Here is a 16,604-nt window from a genome sequence, read left to right as displayed (position 1 = left end):
GACGATTTCCAAGAGTTACCGAGCGCGCGATTGGAACTTTCGGTTCATAGCAGACGCTTAAAAATTTTTGGTCAAAATTCGTTTTTTCATAAAATCCACCGAGTTAAATTTCACTTTGTCGACAGATATATGATATTGATGTTATTGAGATTCAATTGTGTAAAGATTATTTTGTAATCACTTTGCTCTTTAAGTTGAACTGACCTTTAATTGGAGTTGTGTTAATTATTGTCTGTTTCACTCCTTTTTTTCTCAGGACTTTGATCTTTGCATTAATTGCTACAACACGAAGGGCCACGAGCACCCGATGGTGAAGTGGGGTCTTGGCCTGGATGATGACAGTAACAGTCAAAGTGGAGAGGCCTCCAAGAGCCCGCAGGAGAGCAGGCGTTTGAGTATTCAACGATGTATTCAGTCTCTGGTCCATGCTTGTCAGTGCCGCAATGCCAACTGTGCTCTACCGTCCTGCCAGAAGATGAAACGAGTGGTGCAGCACACCAAGGGCTGCAAGCGCAAAACCAATGGTGGCTGCCCTGTGTGCAAGCAGCTTATCGCTTTATGTTGTTACCACGCGAAGCACTGTCAGGAGAACAAGTGTCCTGTCCCGTTCTGCCTGAACATCAAGCACAAGCTTCGCCAGCAGCAGCTGCAGCACAGGCTCCAGCAGGCCCAGCTAATAAGGAGAAGAATGGCCACAATGCAAGGCAGAACCATGCCACTACCGTCCCCGCCGGCCTCTGCTGCCCCCAGCACTCCCACTTCCCATACCCAGCCTAACACTCCTCAGACGCCCCAGCAACCACTTTCCAATCAGCCACAGACCCCCAACTCAGCAGGAGTCATGTCCCCCTCCTTCCCCAATGCACCTCGCTCTGTCCAGCCCCAGGCACCAGTCTCCCAGGGCAAGCCGGGGCCCCAGGCCTCCCCTCTACACCAGCAGCAGTCCCCTCTCCCCCAGCCTCCTCAGCCACCTCAACAGCGCCCTCCCCTTGCTGCACTCAGAATGGCACACCAGATCGAAAGGATGGCCCAGGCCCAACAGAACCAGCAGAACTATAGGGTTAACATGAATGGCTTGGCCATGAATCCCCAGCAGCCACAGCAGCGGATGGCTGGACCAATGCAGCCAGCCATGCAGATGGTGCCAGGGCCCCATGGGCCGCAGGTCATGCAGCCTAATATGGCTCCAGGACAATGGCCCGCAACTACAGGTCCTATGCAGGCAGCTCAGACTCAACAACCAGGCCTTGTCCCAAATCAGAGCCCACAGCAGGTTATGGCCATGCAGCGACCCATGATGGCTCCAGGACAACAAGCTTCACAGGTCCAGAGGATGTTAATACCACAGCAACCTGGTGCCCGGCCACAAACACCCCAAAGACCTAGTACTATACCCCCAACTGCTCTTCAAGACCTTCTCCGTACCTTAAAGTCCCCAAGCTCGCCCCAGCAGCAGCAGCAAGTCCTTAACATCCTCAAATCAAACCCGCAGCTAATGGCAGCTTTCATCAAACAACGAACAGCCAAGTATGCAAACCAGCCGCAGCAGCAGCCGCCGGCGGGTCAGCAGCAGCAGCCTGGTATGCCGACCATGCAGACCATTTCTATGCCAGGAGGGCCAGTGCCGAGGGCTGGGATGCAACCTCAGCAGCCTCAGCAACCTCCTGTGCAGGGCATGGCTTCATTGGGGCCTCAAGGGCAGCTGATGAACACGGCGCACAACAACCAACAGATCCAAGATCTCTACCGTCGGCAGCTGTTACGACAACAACAACAACAACAGCAACAACAACAACAGCAGCAGCAGCAGCAACAGCAGCAGCAGCCGCAGCAGCAACAACATCTTGGTCAGTTCCCTGCTCAGACACAGGGGAATCCAGCTATGTACGCTCACCTCCGCATGCAGCAGCAGCAGCAGCAGCAACAGCAGCAGCAGCAGCAAATGGCCATGCAGGCTGGTACAGGAGCAGCAGCAGGGGTACCTATGGGTCAGCTCCCACCAATGGCTCAGATGACTCAGTCTAGCATGGGGATGGACTCCACCCAGAACTTACTGCATCAACGATTGCTTCAGCAGCAACAGCAGGCACAGCTTCCCCAGCAGCAGCAGGCCGTCCTCAAGCAGCAGATGGGCTCCCCTGCCCAGCCGAGCCCCATGAGTCCCCAGACCCACCTGCTGGCGGGCCAAGCTCAGGGTGCAGCCCACCTTCCCAGCCAGCCTGGACTTGCCAACACCCTGAGCAGTCAGGTTCTCTCCCCTGCGCCAGTCCAGTCCCCTTGTCCGCCCACGCAAGCGCAGCCACCACATTCCAGCCCCTCGCCACATGTGCAGAACCAACCCCAGCCCTCGCCTCAGCACCCGCCTCCACCCCACTCAAGTTCCCCCCACCCAGGGCTCGGCGGGCCACTGCAGTCCATGGAGCAGGGACACTTGGGGACACCAGAACAAAGCGCCATGCTACCGCAGCTTAACACGCCCAACAGAGGAGGGCTGAACAATGACTTGGGGATGGTAGGAGACGCTACAGGGGACACTCTGGAGAAGTTTGTGGAGGGATTGTAGCATTTTTACTGGGAGCTAAAGGAACTATTTCACTCCCAGAAACATCCTCTGACTCCTCTCCGCAGTTTTCTCTCAGACTCTTTATCCCATTAGAGGGCTTGTTTGTTCTTTCTAAGGTTGAGAACGTTTGTTTTGGTTTTTTTCTCTGTTTGTTTTGTACTGACATGTAAAAAGTTTCAGTTGTTTGGAGAAAAAAAAAAAAAGAAAATTTGGTCAAGAAAAAGTTAACACTTCTGGGGAATCTAATTGTTTCCTAAACCCAGATGTTGGGTGTTTCTTCCTTAAGGTGTTGAGGGATTTACAGGTTGCTTCTTAAATAAAATAAAATCACAAAGAATATATTTTTTGGTTGAGACCAAATGTGTTCAGTACTCAATTTATTTTAGTTTTTGGTGTGGTTTCACGCCTTTTTTTTGTGTTTTTTGTTTGTTTTTTTAAATGTACAATTACATTATATCATTCATATCTTTATTTTGTACCTTTGAAAAAAAAAACATACATGCATTTTGTGTTAAAACTGTAAAATATTTTGTCTGGGAATTCAGGCCAGGTTTTTGTTCTCTTCTTAAGCTGTCATTCCTGGCGATTGTAATCTAGTATTGTACCATTACTGCGAGACGATGCGTTCAGGGACAGTGACTGCTTCCTTCATTTTTTTGTGTGTATGAAGAGCACTCAGCTGTATTAAAGTAGGAAATGGCCTGCAGCAGGTTGTGTACACATGGGCATGTATGCAGGCACACATGAAGACACTGACACAAACCCTCACAGTCACTAAGAGGATATGACTCTGAATGGTTTCGCCGAGATAGAAAACGAGGACTGCGACTCGACGCTCTGTTCAGAAAATCTGTCTTGCTGGTGTAGAAAGTTGTTGCTTTGACATTAAACAGAGTTTGTCATACAAATGTTGTAAAGTGTAAAGAAAGTGTGAGAAAGAGACCAGATCCCTAAGCTGAGGTGGAATGATAACAGGTTGTAGAAAAACATCTTGAATGACTCCCAGTCCCCAACATTTTTACACTAAGTCGTGCTCTTCGAAGGGATGAAAGGCACATTCGAGATTCACCTCCTGGAAAACTTAAAGTTATCAACCCTCATTCCTCTCACAAAAACTTGAATTTGGGGGGGCCGATTTACTTTTTCTCCTATTGTAAATCAAGTTATTACGCAAAATACTATAAATATAAGGAAGAGAGAATGAAATCACTGTATAAACTGGTAAAAGATTCATTTCTTACTTATATACCATATTGTTAAATAAACTGTGTGCAACAGAAGAACTCCAGTACTCTGTTGACTGAATGAGGCAATACTCCTCCTGTTGGTGTGTGTTCATTTGATTCAGCTCAGGGTTTTTCTCTTGTTAATCAAAGAAAAGGGCGTGTTTTTTTCAAATGCATGTTATTTGTTTCCGACCTGACTTTACAGAATGAATAAGCTGAAGAGTTTACGTCAGGGTTTTATTTATTTCAACGCTTTCCAGAGAGACACAACGGATGCTCCGGCAGTGAATTTAGTTTTCTTAATATCAGAGATTTAACCCGTGACCTTGCCCTTGATTAAAGCGCTCACGTTCAATGCAAAAGCTTTTTAAAAAACAAATATTCAAATCCAAAGCAAGTCTTAATTGACTCCAACGCTTACAACTGAAAATATTTAATATTCAAGTTGTATTTCTAAATGTGCGATCTAAACCCATTTAAGTTTGCAGCAGTCAAGGGTTGGAATTGACTCTTTAAGTTTTCTAAGTTTAAAATTAAGAACTGCAGATAGTTTCCCTCTCTTTTAAATGTTTCCAGATGGCTTTATTGGGGGGGAATTAATTATGGTTCTTCAAAAAGATTTTGAACTCGGCACACTTTTCTCTAAAATTACTACTTTTCTGCCTTTTTGCTGCAACGAAGAAACAGAAAAGTCCCCATATAACAGAGCCTGGCTTTAGGATGTGTTTCTGGTGGCAGTCTGGATGAATCTCTCTGGTGGGGATGTCATCCATCCCAGACGCCTCAGAGGGCACAGAAGTTAACACTACCTTTGTAAATGTGGCTGCTTTTTTTTGAAAAGTCAAAATTTAGGACATTCATATAGCTCTGTATTGTAGTATTTGAAAAAGCTTTTCAAAAAGAAACCCTTGCCCTGTGTTTTTAAATGAATTACGTTTTGATACCGTGCAGTTTGAAGATCTGAGGACCATTACATCTTTAGTTTTTTTGGACTGCAATTCCTCCAGATACTTTCCAATACGTACTGTAGAAGAAGAAATAAATCATTTCCGGATTTTATTTATTTTATTCAAGGATTGTTATTAAACAGCCCAATAATATTTTTTATCACGCATCTGCATACGAAGAAAAAATGTTAAAAGAAATTCCAATTTAATCCCTAAATAATCTGAAACCAGGGGAAAAGCCGTAGACATGTTTTATGAGGGAGAAAAATCACACGAGTCACGTGGGTGTGAAATCACTTCCTATTCGTTGGTTTGCAGTCACGTGACCGGAAATGAGTACTTCAGCGGTTGTTGGAGAGCCGTTTTGAAATGAAAACAAACACACTGGGTTCTTGTGTTTTTAGGAAAATAGTTTTTAACTCACGATGGAATATGTTGCCTAAAATGCACTAAAATGATTCCAGCAAGATACTCTTCAAGCCTTGAAGGAGTCAAATGAAACAAACTTCGGTAAGAATAAAAGTTAGCACGAACAGCTAGCAGCTAAACTGTGTTCAGCTATTTTATCAAGAAGTACGTGTTTTTTAAATAGTTCGCAACAGAACATATCAGGTAGACCATACCTTTGTATATGTACGGTTATTTTCAGCCTATGTGTTTTATTTAAATATGCATGTATCTAATTGAGTTAACCTGTGCATCCAGGCCTATCCTAACAGCTGGAAACATGCTGTTAAAGCCCCTGGATGTGAAAATAAACACACATCGTCACCATGGACGACTCGGACCAGGATTTTGTGGACATCTGCTCCAAACTGCTGAAGCGTGTCCGTAAGAAGAAGGGTGAGCAGCAGGTTCTGAGTCAAGCAACCCAAGGAGACAAGAGGATGAGGAGCAATCCACAGGGTGGAGACTCTGGGTGGAGGTTGGCAGCTACCCAGCCTGTCGGTGCTGAAGCTGAGCAGGATGTGGTTTGTGGAGGGGCTCGATTTGACCCAGGAGAGTCCTCAGATCGTGTAGCGCAAACTGACAGAGGCCTGAGGGCAAAAGACAAAGTGCTTCTTAAGATCCAACATTTCAGGAGAGCCAGTCCTCAGAAGATGGCGCACAACGACAATATCCAGCCAACAAAGCAGGACGCCTGTGCTCTGACTGCTCAGCGTCAAATACAAGGTACAGTGGTGATTTGTCAGTTTGCTTTTATTAACATACTTCATTCTAAATTCACTCAGAGGTAGGAGAGAATTATAGTCCTGCTACAAGTTTTAAATCACTTCAAGGTGTTTGAAACGATGCTTCAAGGACTTTCCTGTCAGACCGATTGGGAGTTTTTCAGGCTTTGAGGGTCTTTCAGTTTTGGATTTTGGACTGTTCAGTCCTTGTGCCTCATGCAGCGTGTGCTTCAAAAGAATTCAGAACGTGAACAAGAAAAAAGACAAAAGAAGCGTCGAGCCTAAAAATAACTACTTGCACAACAGATGAGCAGTATTAGGAAGTCCTGAGTTTAAGAAATAGAAAACCTGAGAGTTTGATTATCTTCTGCATGCCTTGCTTGAAGGTCAGAGTTAAGTGACCTTTATATACAAAAATAAAATGTTGAAAATTGTTAGGTACTGGACTAAAAGTGAGTGAAAAATCATTGATAGTCCAAAGAAAAACTTCAAAAGACCTCTTTAGAAAGTCTGGAAATCTATTGTTCAAGATTAATTTAAAAGATGGAAAGAAATGAATGAAATTATTTTGTTTTAATGTGTCACTTATTTGAAATTCCATGGAAAAGCTTTAACAACATATCCTTTGTTTGAACCCCTCTCTGATCACAGATCCTCCAGTGTCTCTCGGCTCTGCTCGCCACACGGAGAGCGATGAGGCTCTGGCCCTTCGGCTGCAGCAGCAGCTGGACAGGGAAGCAGCAGGAGCCCAGACGGTAGACTTGGAGGATGGAGGCCTCTTCTTCTGTCAGATCTGTCACAGAGACTTATCACACATGGCGCCTGAGGGACGCACACAACACCTCAACAGGTTTGAACTTTGACGTTTCATGGTTAGGGTTTTATGCACCAAACAGACATCAGCAACAAGCTGCGGTGACATGAATCCCACTGTTTCTTTTTTTTATCTGAGAGAATAAAAAGCATATTAACAAGCTGCAAGTCTGCATTATTATTATTATTGTGTATGTAAGCCAGCTGTGCAGAATAGAGTACTTTAAGTAAAAGTAATAAAGTCTGGTCAATATTACTTCACTTTGCTCCATCCTGTGTAGTTGTAGCTCAGTTAGTTGTCTTAATGTGTCTAGACTGATTTAATCTAACTTGTCTTGTAGGTTGTTTTGTGCATCTATGCTTTTATTTTTTAAGGATTTAGGCTTCAAGCATAAAAAATGAACACAGAATCAGTTCATGCATCCTTTCAACATGTTGAATCAACTAAAACTGACTCACCGTGGTCACAAAAATAGTTCTCATTGTTTTATTTATAAATCAAATTACTAGGAGAAAAAAACAAAACATATGGATCCATTTTGTTGTAGTTTTGTTGAGGCAGGAGAGCTGGAATTTTTTCCTCATTGGAAGGGAGAGGCAGCAGAGAGAAGTACTGGACTACAGAAAGTGTTTCTTGTGTTTGCAGGTGTTTAGATAAGAGTGAAGAGAGTGACCCAGCTGCACTTCCAGCCGCGCCTCCAGCCTCTGCTGTCCCCGACTGCCCCATCTGTGGCAAGAAGTTCAAGTCCCAGAAGAGCCGCTCGACCCACCTGAAGCGCTGCTCCGCGGACATGGGTGTCCCCCCGGCAATGCTGCTGCAGGCTCTGCAGAGACAGGCTCAGGAGAGTCCGAGTGCTGCCACTGCTAACACTCTGTAAGAACCACTCAGCCAACAACGCACCGTGACGCTGTGGCGTTACAGCAGATCCTTTAACGATCAGGTCCATGACTTTGTTCATTACGAAGCTAAATAAAACCTCACTCCAGCCATCGTCTGCTTTCTCTCTTCAGCTTACAGTCCGGAGTTAAAAAAAGAAAAGGTCCACCTCGGCCAGGCGTTCCAGCCAGGAAGAAACCCAGAACTAAGGCCGAGCCGCTGGATGAAGAGACCATGGTGGCTCTGGCTCTGTCCTGCTCCATGGCGGAAAAGGAGAAGGAGCGGCAGAAAGAAAAGGAGGCAGAGAAACATTTACAGAATGAGTGTGTTCCTTCTCACAGCTCCATGAATCCAGCACTGAGGTGGAGGCCTGATGCAGGTACAGTTAAATCACTAAGAACAGGAGCGACAGTCTTATCTGTGTTTTTGCACTGCTGGGTCTGCTGAATATTTATGATCATGTGATGAATCCTCTGGTTTTGTTCTCACCAAATCTCATCTATTTAATAGATTTTGTTAATAATTCTGGGAGCGTGTTGTCTATTCTAGTGTCATCTTAAGTGTCTGGTTTACATTATTGGAAAGAACGTCACTTTAATGGGTTGTGGAAAAAACGTTTATTAGCTTCTCATTTTGGGAAACTGCAACATAATTTGCAAAAATCAGAGGAAAATCGAGATTTTGATTTGAGACGTTATAGGGATCAACTCTATACTAGATGTCTGGGGACGTATAAAGTAATTTGCTTTATCTTTAAATTGGTCAAGTCACTGTACTCAGAATCATGAGACACAGAGAGAGCAAACATCACCTTGAACTGTTTCAGTAAAGTTTAATTTCCCAACTCGTAGTTTTGTGAATGGAGGTGAAGCTGTAACTCCAACGTCAAAACTTTGTGTCTTTAAGTCTTCGAAATAAACAGTATATCCTGTCTTCAAAATTGTTTTGTCGTTTTCTCACAAATCATTTTTTGTAGTCGTATCAAGAAATGTGTTTTGAAAAAAGGAACAAAGCTGAATTATGCAGTGAATTTACACGTTTTTCTCCTGGACTTAACCAAGTTTTCCCAGGTGTTGAGTTGTGTGTTTGGCTTTAGTTTTACTTTAATAAGCAGATTTATTAAAACTGGAAAATGTAAACGCTTATTCGTGTCTTTTACAACACATATTTTTGTTTTATTTGTCTGCACTTTTGGCAGGACTTGCATTGACGTAAACACAGCTGTCTGTTAGATTTTAGGAGTTCATAAGCGGGGCTTGTAAGGAGTGCTTTTTAAAACGCATCGAGGGACTAACGGCCTTATTTCTCTTCTGCTCGTGTAGCTAAGGGGCACGGAAGGAAGAAGAAGGGCGCTGTCCCTCGTCCTCCTCCGCTCCTCCTCGTTCAGGATGCTGAGACGGCCCTGGCTCGGCTGCAGGACAGAGTTTCTGCTCTTCTCCTTTGCCGCCGAGCCCCCTCTCCGCCCACCCCCACGCTGCGCCCCAGCTCTCTGCCCAGCTGGACGGGTGCTGTCCTCCTCTGGCAGAAAAGTGCACTGCTGGATGGAGACTCCACCTGTTCGTCTGATTTCTATGCTGCAGAGCTCAAACCCTTCTTCACATCTTTGGAACCTGTTAAGGTGAGAGACGCAGAGACATTTTTCTTGTGTCTTTTTAGTTTTGTTCAAAAGAGGCTGTTTGGATGTCTGAAGTTTTACGGTCTTTTAGGTTCACCCGTGAATTTGCCTTTTTTAAAAATTCCTCACACACCTCTTTTCATCACCTCGGAGCTCAGCACAGCAGTTGATCTTACATCTGAATTTTCCTCATTTAAATCAAAACCTTTCAAGCTAAATGTGAGTCGCAGCTGACTTCAACAAATGTTCTTCCGCTCTGTTTTTAGGCTGATGCAGCCCCGTCCACCACCGGCAACGAGCCTGAATCTGTTCGGCCTGTGAGTGAAGAGACTCCAGTTTCAGGGCCGAGCGCCTCCGTCCGGCCATCCTGCTCCCAGATGGCCTCCTGCTCCTCAGGTCCCTCCACCCCGGGGGCAGCGCAGCTCCCGGTGGGCAGCCAGACCCTCAGAGACCTGATGGAGTTGGCCGAAGACGGCATGACTCTGACGCAATATGGATACGCCGCTAAGGGTAAACCACAGAGAGAAATTTATCAGTGGGATGAAAGTACATATTCAAGTAAATGGCTTATGTTAACTCCTAAAGATGAAGTATATATACAGTTCAAAACTGTATCCCCCCCCCAATAGACATGTAAGGTGCATACAGTGTGTAAAGGATTCATAAAGATTTTTTACCCATTATTAAACAAGCTGACCACAAACAAAAACAAATCTGAGCTGTTTGCTCGTCTCGGTGAAGGCCGGCATTAAGAGTAAGAGTGATGTTTCTGGGAAAACAAGGATAACTGCTGAACAGCCGAACCCCCATATTAATCAGTTTAAGTGCAAATAGAGTGCTTTTTAACATTTTCTTCCAGATTTGTTTGGAAATACCTTTACTGTGTCGCTTGGGGCTTTCCTAAAGAGTACATTAAGAGGAAGAGTAAAAATGTGTGTTTGAGGAGGAAGGTCCCACGGGGGATTTTTGATGTTGCTGAGAAGAGGGAGGCTGAATCAGTGTGTAACACAAAGCTTTCCAGTGAAACAAGATATCTGTTTGAATAGCAAAAATGGAAATAATCAATGTGTGAGCATGCTCTAAATATACAAATATACGAGGTGAAGTGTAGTAATTTTATGTTTGGCCACCAGTTTTGATCCTGATCATCTCTTTTGAGCAGAAATTCATCTGAGTGGTTTCATCCAGGACGATGAGGCTGAACCCATCAGCGGTTTCCTGCCGGAGACGACCCACAAACCCTCAGATGACCCCCACAGACCGGGAGAGAGGACGACCGTTCAGCCAGGAGCAGACACGGAAAGAAACAGCCACGGATCAGTAAGACGCTGTCAACGTCTTCCATTCAGGATATCTGAACAAATCTTTGTGTGAGATTTTATGTCACATAATCCACAGCTTATCTTCAGTTATTGTATTTTATGTCATTGAAGTAGAGTATCTTTCACTTTATTTCATTTTACCAGGAATAATCCTGTTGAGATTCAAAATCTCTTTTCCAAGGGAGTCCTGGCAAAGACAGAAGCGTAACAGTTCCACTTTAAAAAACAAAAATTAAAACAGACGACATAAAACAGACGAGTTAAAAACATTCATTGTTTTACGTGGAGGTGTTATGATTGTTTGCTACTTTCCTGTGAGCTCAGTGTGTTGTTTTGGTGTTTCCCCTGTAGGTGGCGCTGTCCAGGCTTGTCTCAGACTTGACCAGCATGGTGAACAACCCTCAGCTCAGTGATGTGCAGCTTCAGGTGGACAGTGGAGAGGTCTACTTTGCCCATTCCTTCATGATGTACGCTCGCTGCCCCCTGCTGGCAGAAATGGTACCATTTCTTTTTTTTAAACAACGTTTCAAAGCAAACTCATGTTCTAATGATTGTTCAGATATATATTACAGTAAAAATTGTTTTTAAGCCATGGCTTGCATAAAACGGACATTATTATTTGTTTACATTGTGTAATTATAACTGCACAAAGAGAAAGAGGTAAAAATGGCACCTAAAAAGAACATGTAGAAGTAACTTTTTTGTTTGTTTGAAAGCCTGTTCGGGGGATTTAAGTCTCTACTAACTCAAAGATTTCAGATAGAAATGCATCCTGACACTTTCTATAGAGACTGAAATGTTTCTGCTGTGGCTCAAAGTAGAAAAAAAAACTTTTTTTTCTTATAAATGTAACTTCATAGCATTTTGTGTTTTAATGTACCAAATGGTTTTGCGCTCTGTTTAATTTAAGACAGACACCATCAGAACTTTAACTCGTGACTTTCTGTGCATCATTTTTGTCCTTCTCGGATCTCAGGTGCACGAAAGTGGGATTGGTGTGAAGGAGGAGGGCACGCCCGCAGCTCAGAGGGTGTTACTGAGTGACGTGCCGGGCCAGGCGGTGTTCGCTCTGCTGCAGTATCTCTACACCGCCCGCTGCTCCGTCCCAGCACCACTGCTGCCTCACATGCTGGAGCTGGCATCCAGGTTAGTTTCATACTCAGTGGAGACGGGGGGTGACAGTACATGTATTCATGAATGCATCTGTCGCAGGTGATCCCCGCTCCCATCCAGGAGCAGGCACACCTTTTTATTTAAATGCATTTTGTTACCAGCCGCGATAAAAAGGAATACAGACGGCTGGTTCTGAAAAGACCTGCTTGTTTGTTTCAAATCAGCTGTATGACTGCAGCAGAAGGAGATGAGAGGAGTCACAGAATCAGCACTTTTATGTGCATTTATTCAATATCGCTGATATCAGGTGTCTTTTTCCCCACAGTGGCAATCAGCTAACTGAGAAGCCATCTTTGAGTGTTCCACATTTTATTAATTTTGTTTTTGTCACATTGGGAGAGCTTATTCAGTTCTGTATAGCTTTTTTTCCCTCATGAATTATAGATCAGATCAACTGAAACAAACATTCCTTGGATTTTGTTTAATTTAATTTATTTCCTATAATATTTTCTTAATCCATGGGGGAGAAATCTGTCTGGAGTTTCTCAAACTTTTTGGGCTGTACGACACAGTTTCCAACTTAGTCGAGATGAAAAAGGCCAAACTATTTTTTTTTAACTTTATAGTGAAGTTACCAGGTGACAAATCCTACCTGGCTGCTACGTTAAAGCCTCCCCGCTCACGACGGTCCCTTCTGGGAGAATTAATATCTGTTTTTTAAAAAAAAGACCATCAGAAAAAAACTTTTTGGTATTTGTTTTTCTTTCCTGAACCTGCACTAAAACAAGGTTTGGACTTATGGTTTCAACCCTACATATCTAAATTATTTGATGGATCTTTTTGACCCTCTGAAATCTTTTTTTAATGATTGAATATTTTCCTCTTTTTGTCTGGTTTTTATTTTAAGGTTTGACTTGCAGAACTTGGAGCAGCTTTGTCATCTCCAGCAGGAAACGGCAGAAGATGTGGGCGGTGAGGTTCTCGACGTGAACCAGGAGGAACATGCCAACAACCAGACAGACCAGGCGTTCATGGAGCTCCTCCGATCTATGTGGAATGGAGAGGATGAAGATGCGACAGACTCAGACAGCGGCGGCGGAGGAGGAGGAGGAGGAGGAGGAGGAATGGAGGAGGCCCACCGACCTGACGAGGTGGCCTCAGGTGACAGAGAGCTACGGGAGGAACAGGTGAATCAAGAAGAGCTGGAGGAAATCTATGAGTTCGCTGCCACACAGAGGAAGAAGAAGGAGCGAGACAGTGAGGAGGAAGAGGAAGACAAGAAGATGGATGAGGAACAAAGCGGAGAAGAAGTGTTTACCAAACTGACTGAACCCAAAGAAGGGCTTGGGGACAAAAAATTGCATCCCAAAATTCCCTCTGAATCCGACGCTGGCTTGGATTGTAGCTACAGCCGCCTCTTTTCACAGCCATGGGGGGTCTACGAGGAAGGAGATCATTCCTTAATATCTAACACACCTAAAACACACCCTTTACCATCCAAACAACACAGGTCTCCCCACAAAGCATCATCTGTACTTCAATCTTCAGAAAGTTTAGTAGTTGACCTCGCAGTCAGCCCTCCGCTCGTTACGCCCAGCCTGCCTGTCCCAGGAGAGTCTCCTGGTCAAGGAAGTGACCAGGAGGACGGTGGAGCCAAGAGGAAAGAGGCCACTGGACCGGACGTGCCTACAACGCGAGAAAGCCGAGTCACTCGTAGTATTTGCACCCCTCCTCCCGATTCACCTCCAAAGAAGGAGGAGCCTGAGCTCATAGTTCTGTCTGACTCGAGCGAGGACATGGAGGTGGGTCCTGCTGTTCTCAGCCCCTGCAGGCTTTCGGCTCCTTCTTCCTCCCCACAGAACCTGCAAAGCTACACGGACATCAAATCCAGGCAGGACCCAACACCCAGTGAGAAGAAGGAGTCGGGTGGATCAACGGGACATGAGTCCAAATTACTGGACTGTTCTCCGGAGATTTCCTGGCTGATCCCCTCCACCCCTCTTCAGTCCGACAGAAGCACACGGTCCAGCTCCACTCAGACCAAAAGCAGCATCTGCAGGACGCAACTTTTCCCGAAAGAGGATTCTTCCCCGCCCTCGGCTTCGGTTTTCTCTTCTCCTGCTTTAACTTTGAGTAACAAGCGTCGCAACTCACACGAACCGTCTCGTGCAACCGAGAGCAACGTCCCTGGGCTAAAACCAAACAGATCACCTCTCAGGAGCTTGGATCGAGAAGCTTCTCTCAAAAAAAGCTGCGATGTGAGTAAGAATGGAGACGTCTTTTTGGTTAAATCGTCACCGCCTAAGCTGCCGCGCTTCTCAAGCTCGACACATTATTCCCTCCAAACTTTCTCAAAACCTGACACTCCTCAGCGGCACCAGCAGCCGTACAGCAGCACGCCTTTGCATACAGAGCTCCACCAGCCCCCCATCCCTCCTCCTGCCTCCCCCCTCCAGGCTGACGCAGATAAACGGAAGTCGCCAAGTCGACGGGGTGAGAGCGTGTCTTCAGGAAGCATGGAGAAGTCGGGGTTAGGAAGCCTTCACCTCTCCCCTTCAGAATCACCCTCTTCCTCCTCCTACAGCGGCTGTCAGTCAAACAGACAGAGGACGTCTTCCAGCCAGAGCCGTCGCTCTGCGGAGTCCAGCAGCAACGACAGGATGGGAGCAAGAAATGAGCGAGAGGAAAACCAAATGGGCCGCAGTAACGAAGAGGCAAACGGAGGCACAGGAGAGGCAGATGCTGGAGAACCCAGTTTTCAGCAAAGCTTCGTGGACGAACCCCCCATAGCTTTCAACGATTCATGGGGCCTCGATGCCTACGCAGAGACCAACCCGGGCTGCTTCAGCCTGAGGCTCGAGGACAGCGGAGGATCGAATCTGCAGGAGAACAGCTCGAGGCGACAAGTAACAACCAGGTCGTCCTCTGCGTCCACCTCCAACCCGACGCCTGGTGACAGGGTGGAGGGAAACGCCAACCGAGGAGGTGCACCTGCCTCTCCTCCACCTCAGCAACCCTCACCACCTGAACCCAATGCACGGCCCACACCAGAGATCGACAGCGGCCTCCTGGACTCCAAATTATGGGACAGCTGGGAGGAAGACGAAGGCGAGGAGAACCTTCCTCTCTCTCAGAGGGTGACTGCGCTGCCCAAAACTCCAGGTAAGAAGTCTGACCTCAACTACAGTCACTATAGATACAAACAAACACACATATATTTGTAATTTGTTTTCCAAAATATCAAGATCAAATCATTACCTAAATATTAGGCCCATTTCCACAGAACAGTATCCGTCAGGTCCTCTGTTAGAAGACTACATTTTTTACTTTTGAATTATGAACAAAAAAACATCTAAAAACAGCTCCTGCTTGTGAGGTTTGTATGTAAACCAGTGACAATTTAATAAAAAGAAGGAAAAGGTGCATTTTGAGACGAATCTCAGAGTTTGGAACTGGAACCTTCAGTTCAGACGAAGGTCAATTTTAACACAGAGCTCTTTATTTAAAAAGAAAACAAATGTGTTCTTTGTTTTTTTAAAAGAATAGTGCACATCAGGACCAAACTGTAGATTAAAATGCCTTCATGCTCGTTCTCTCGGCAGCGTTGCAGAGTAAGAAGCGTCGCTCCGTGGTGCCCATCACGCCCACGCCTCACTACTCTGACATGGACACGCCCGAGCTCAGGACCAAGCTCAGCAGGTCAGTCCGTCCACTCTCACCTCTGTCCTCCTCCTAAAGATGGGTTACACAAAGGTCAAGTTGTTTTTTTGTTTTTTTTTTCCTCCTAATCAAGGCGATTAAGTGAAGAACCGATCAGATTACCCCCCCGCTGTGTCAGTCAGCTAAATCTTCCTGGCTTTGCTCGCTGTCTCAGTGTTTTATTTTATTTATTTTCCGTTTCCGCCTTGTTTGCCCACAACGAACACCTTCATCTCTCTCCCATACACAGGTTTGGGGTTCGGCCTTTACCGAAGCGTCAGATGGTCCTCAAGCTGAAGGAGATCCACCAGTACACCCACCAGCTGGTCAGCTCCGACTCCGAGGATGAAGCCCCGCAGGCGAAGCCCCCCCCCAGACGTCTCGTTTCCCGCGCCCAGACGGCAGAGTTTAAGGAGCCCCGAGCTCCTGCTGTCGTGTCCCCCGTCAAAAACGATCAAGGGGAGGAGGCTAATTCGCTGTCAGCCTCGCAGGGATCGAACACCTCCTCAACAGCCACCAGCGACGAATCTGAGAGGTGTGTGGGTAGTCCCAGGCGTTAAATCACTGCACACACACACGGTTGTAGAAATCCTTTCAGCACTTATGTTTCTGATATAACTCAAAGCCATCCGGCTGACGAGTTTGTAAAATCAAATATTTCCCCATCAGGTCCAACCCAGAGCAGGTTCTCTCCTCTGATGGGGACTCAGACAGTGACGGCGGCGTCTCGTCCTCGCAGGCCGCGTCGCGCCTCCAGGATCGGCTGCAGGCGGTGCGCTCCTTCATCCTGTCCGACTCCAGGCTGTACAGTCAGATCCTCCAGTACCAGCCCGTCGTCCTGTCTCAGTTCCAGGCGCAGCTCAAGGCGGCGGGGATCTGCCTGGGCGCCGCCCGGCTGGTGGACTACCTGGACTCTCAGTGCATCACCTTCACCACAGCCAAGCCGGGCCACTCTGCACCCGGCAGAGGCCGGCGGGGCAGGAAGGCGGGCAAGGGCGCCACGGGCAAGAAAAACGCTGCTGCGAAACTTTAACCGAAACAGGTTGAGGTGTGGAAACTTTTAGGTAGAAAAAAAACAAATTTTAAATTATGTGTTGGATCTGAAAACATGTTCATGTGATGTAAATACACCGTTTTTAGGGTAGGTTTTGTATTTTAAGTGTTCCATTTTGAGATGTCGCATGTATGACGTTCCACTGTTTAAATAAACATGTTTGTCATCTGGTGCAGCAGGCGAGGCTGTAAGTTTCAGTCAAA

At 46.0% G+C, this 16,604-nt stretch overlaps 2 protein-coding genes across 6 annotated transcripts in view; both read left to right on the top strand.

The window, feature by feature from the left end:
- Positions 1 to 3,878, top strand: part of crebbpa (CREB binding protein a) — a 44,958-nt gene extending 41,080 nt beyond the window's left edge. For 4 of the 5 annotated variants that reach the window (XM_037974640.1, XM_025007898.2, XM_025007897.2 and 1 more), the window contains one exon: positions 257 to 2,563. In XM_037974640.1, coding sequence (XP_037830568.1) covers positions 257 to 2,563 — 2,307 coding nt within the window. Of the gene's footprint in view, positions 1 to 256 lie in introns of all 5 variants that reach the window. The other variant, XM_025007896.1, reaches the window with a different exon arrangement.
- A 1,190-nt stretch (positions 3,879 to 5,068) lies between these two features.
- Positions 5,069 to 16,576, top strand: slx4 (SLX4 structure-specific endonuclease subunit homolog (S. cerevisiae)). The gene is made up of 14 exons (XM_017425575.3): positions 5,069 to 5,246; positions 5,442 to 5,909; positions 6,560 to 6,758; positions 7,368 to 7,595; positions 7,733 to 7,977; positions 8,921 to 9,216; positions 9,480 to 9,723; positions 10,376 to 10,533; positions 10,887 to 11,033; positions 11,512 to 11,681; positions 12,556 to 14,810; positions 15,251 to 15,347; positions 15,598 to 15,882; positions 16,017 to 16,576. The coding sequence occupies exons 2-14, from the start codon at positions 5,510 to 5,512 to the stop codon at positions 16,378 to 16,380; spliced, it is 5,088 nt and encodes a 1,695-aa protein (XP_017281064.1). The 5' UTR covers positions 5,069 to 5,246; positions 5,442 to 5,509; the 3' UTR covers positions 16,381 to 16,576.
- Positions 16,577 to 16,604: the final 28 nt, after the last annotated feature.

Source organism: Kryptolebias marmoratus, linkage group LG3, assembly GCF_001649575.2.
Source record: "Kryptolebias marmoratus isolate JLee-2015 linkage group LG3, ASM164957v2, whole genome shotgun sequence".
Classification (NCBI taxonomy): domain Eukaryota; kingdom Metazoa; phylum Chordata; class Actinopteri; order Cyprinodontiformes; family Rivulidae; genus Kryptolebias; species Kryptolebias marmoratus.
This window is presented reverse-complemented; position numbering and strand designations above follow the sequence as displayed.

Excerpts from the sequence above, each read along its gene's own strand:
- slx4 (XM_017425575.3), top strand. The coding sequence starts at position 5,510 with ATGGACGACTCGGACCAGGATTTTGTGGACATCTGCTCCAAACTGCTG. Across the intron at positions 9,217-9,479 it reads CATCTTTGGAACCTGTTAAG|GCTGATGCAGCCCCGTCCAC; the intron begins GTGAGAGACGCA and ends CTCTGTTTTTAG. Across the intron at positions 11,034-11,511 it reads GCCCCCTGCTGGCAGAAATG|GTGCACGAAAGTGGGATTGG; the intron begins GTACCATTTCTT and ends CTCGGATCTCAG.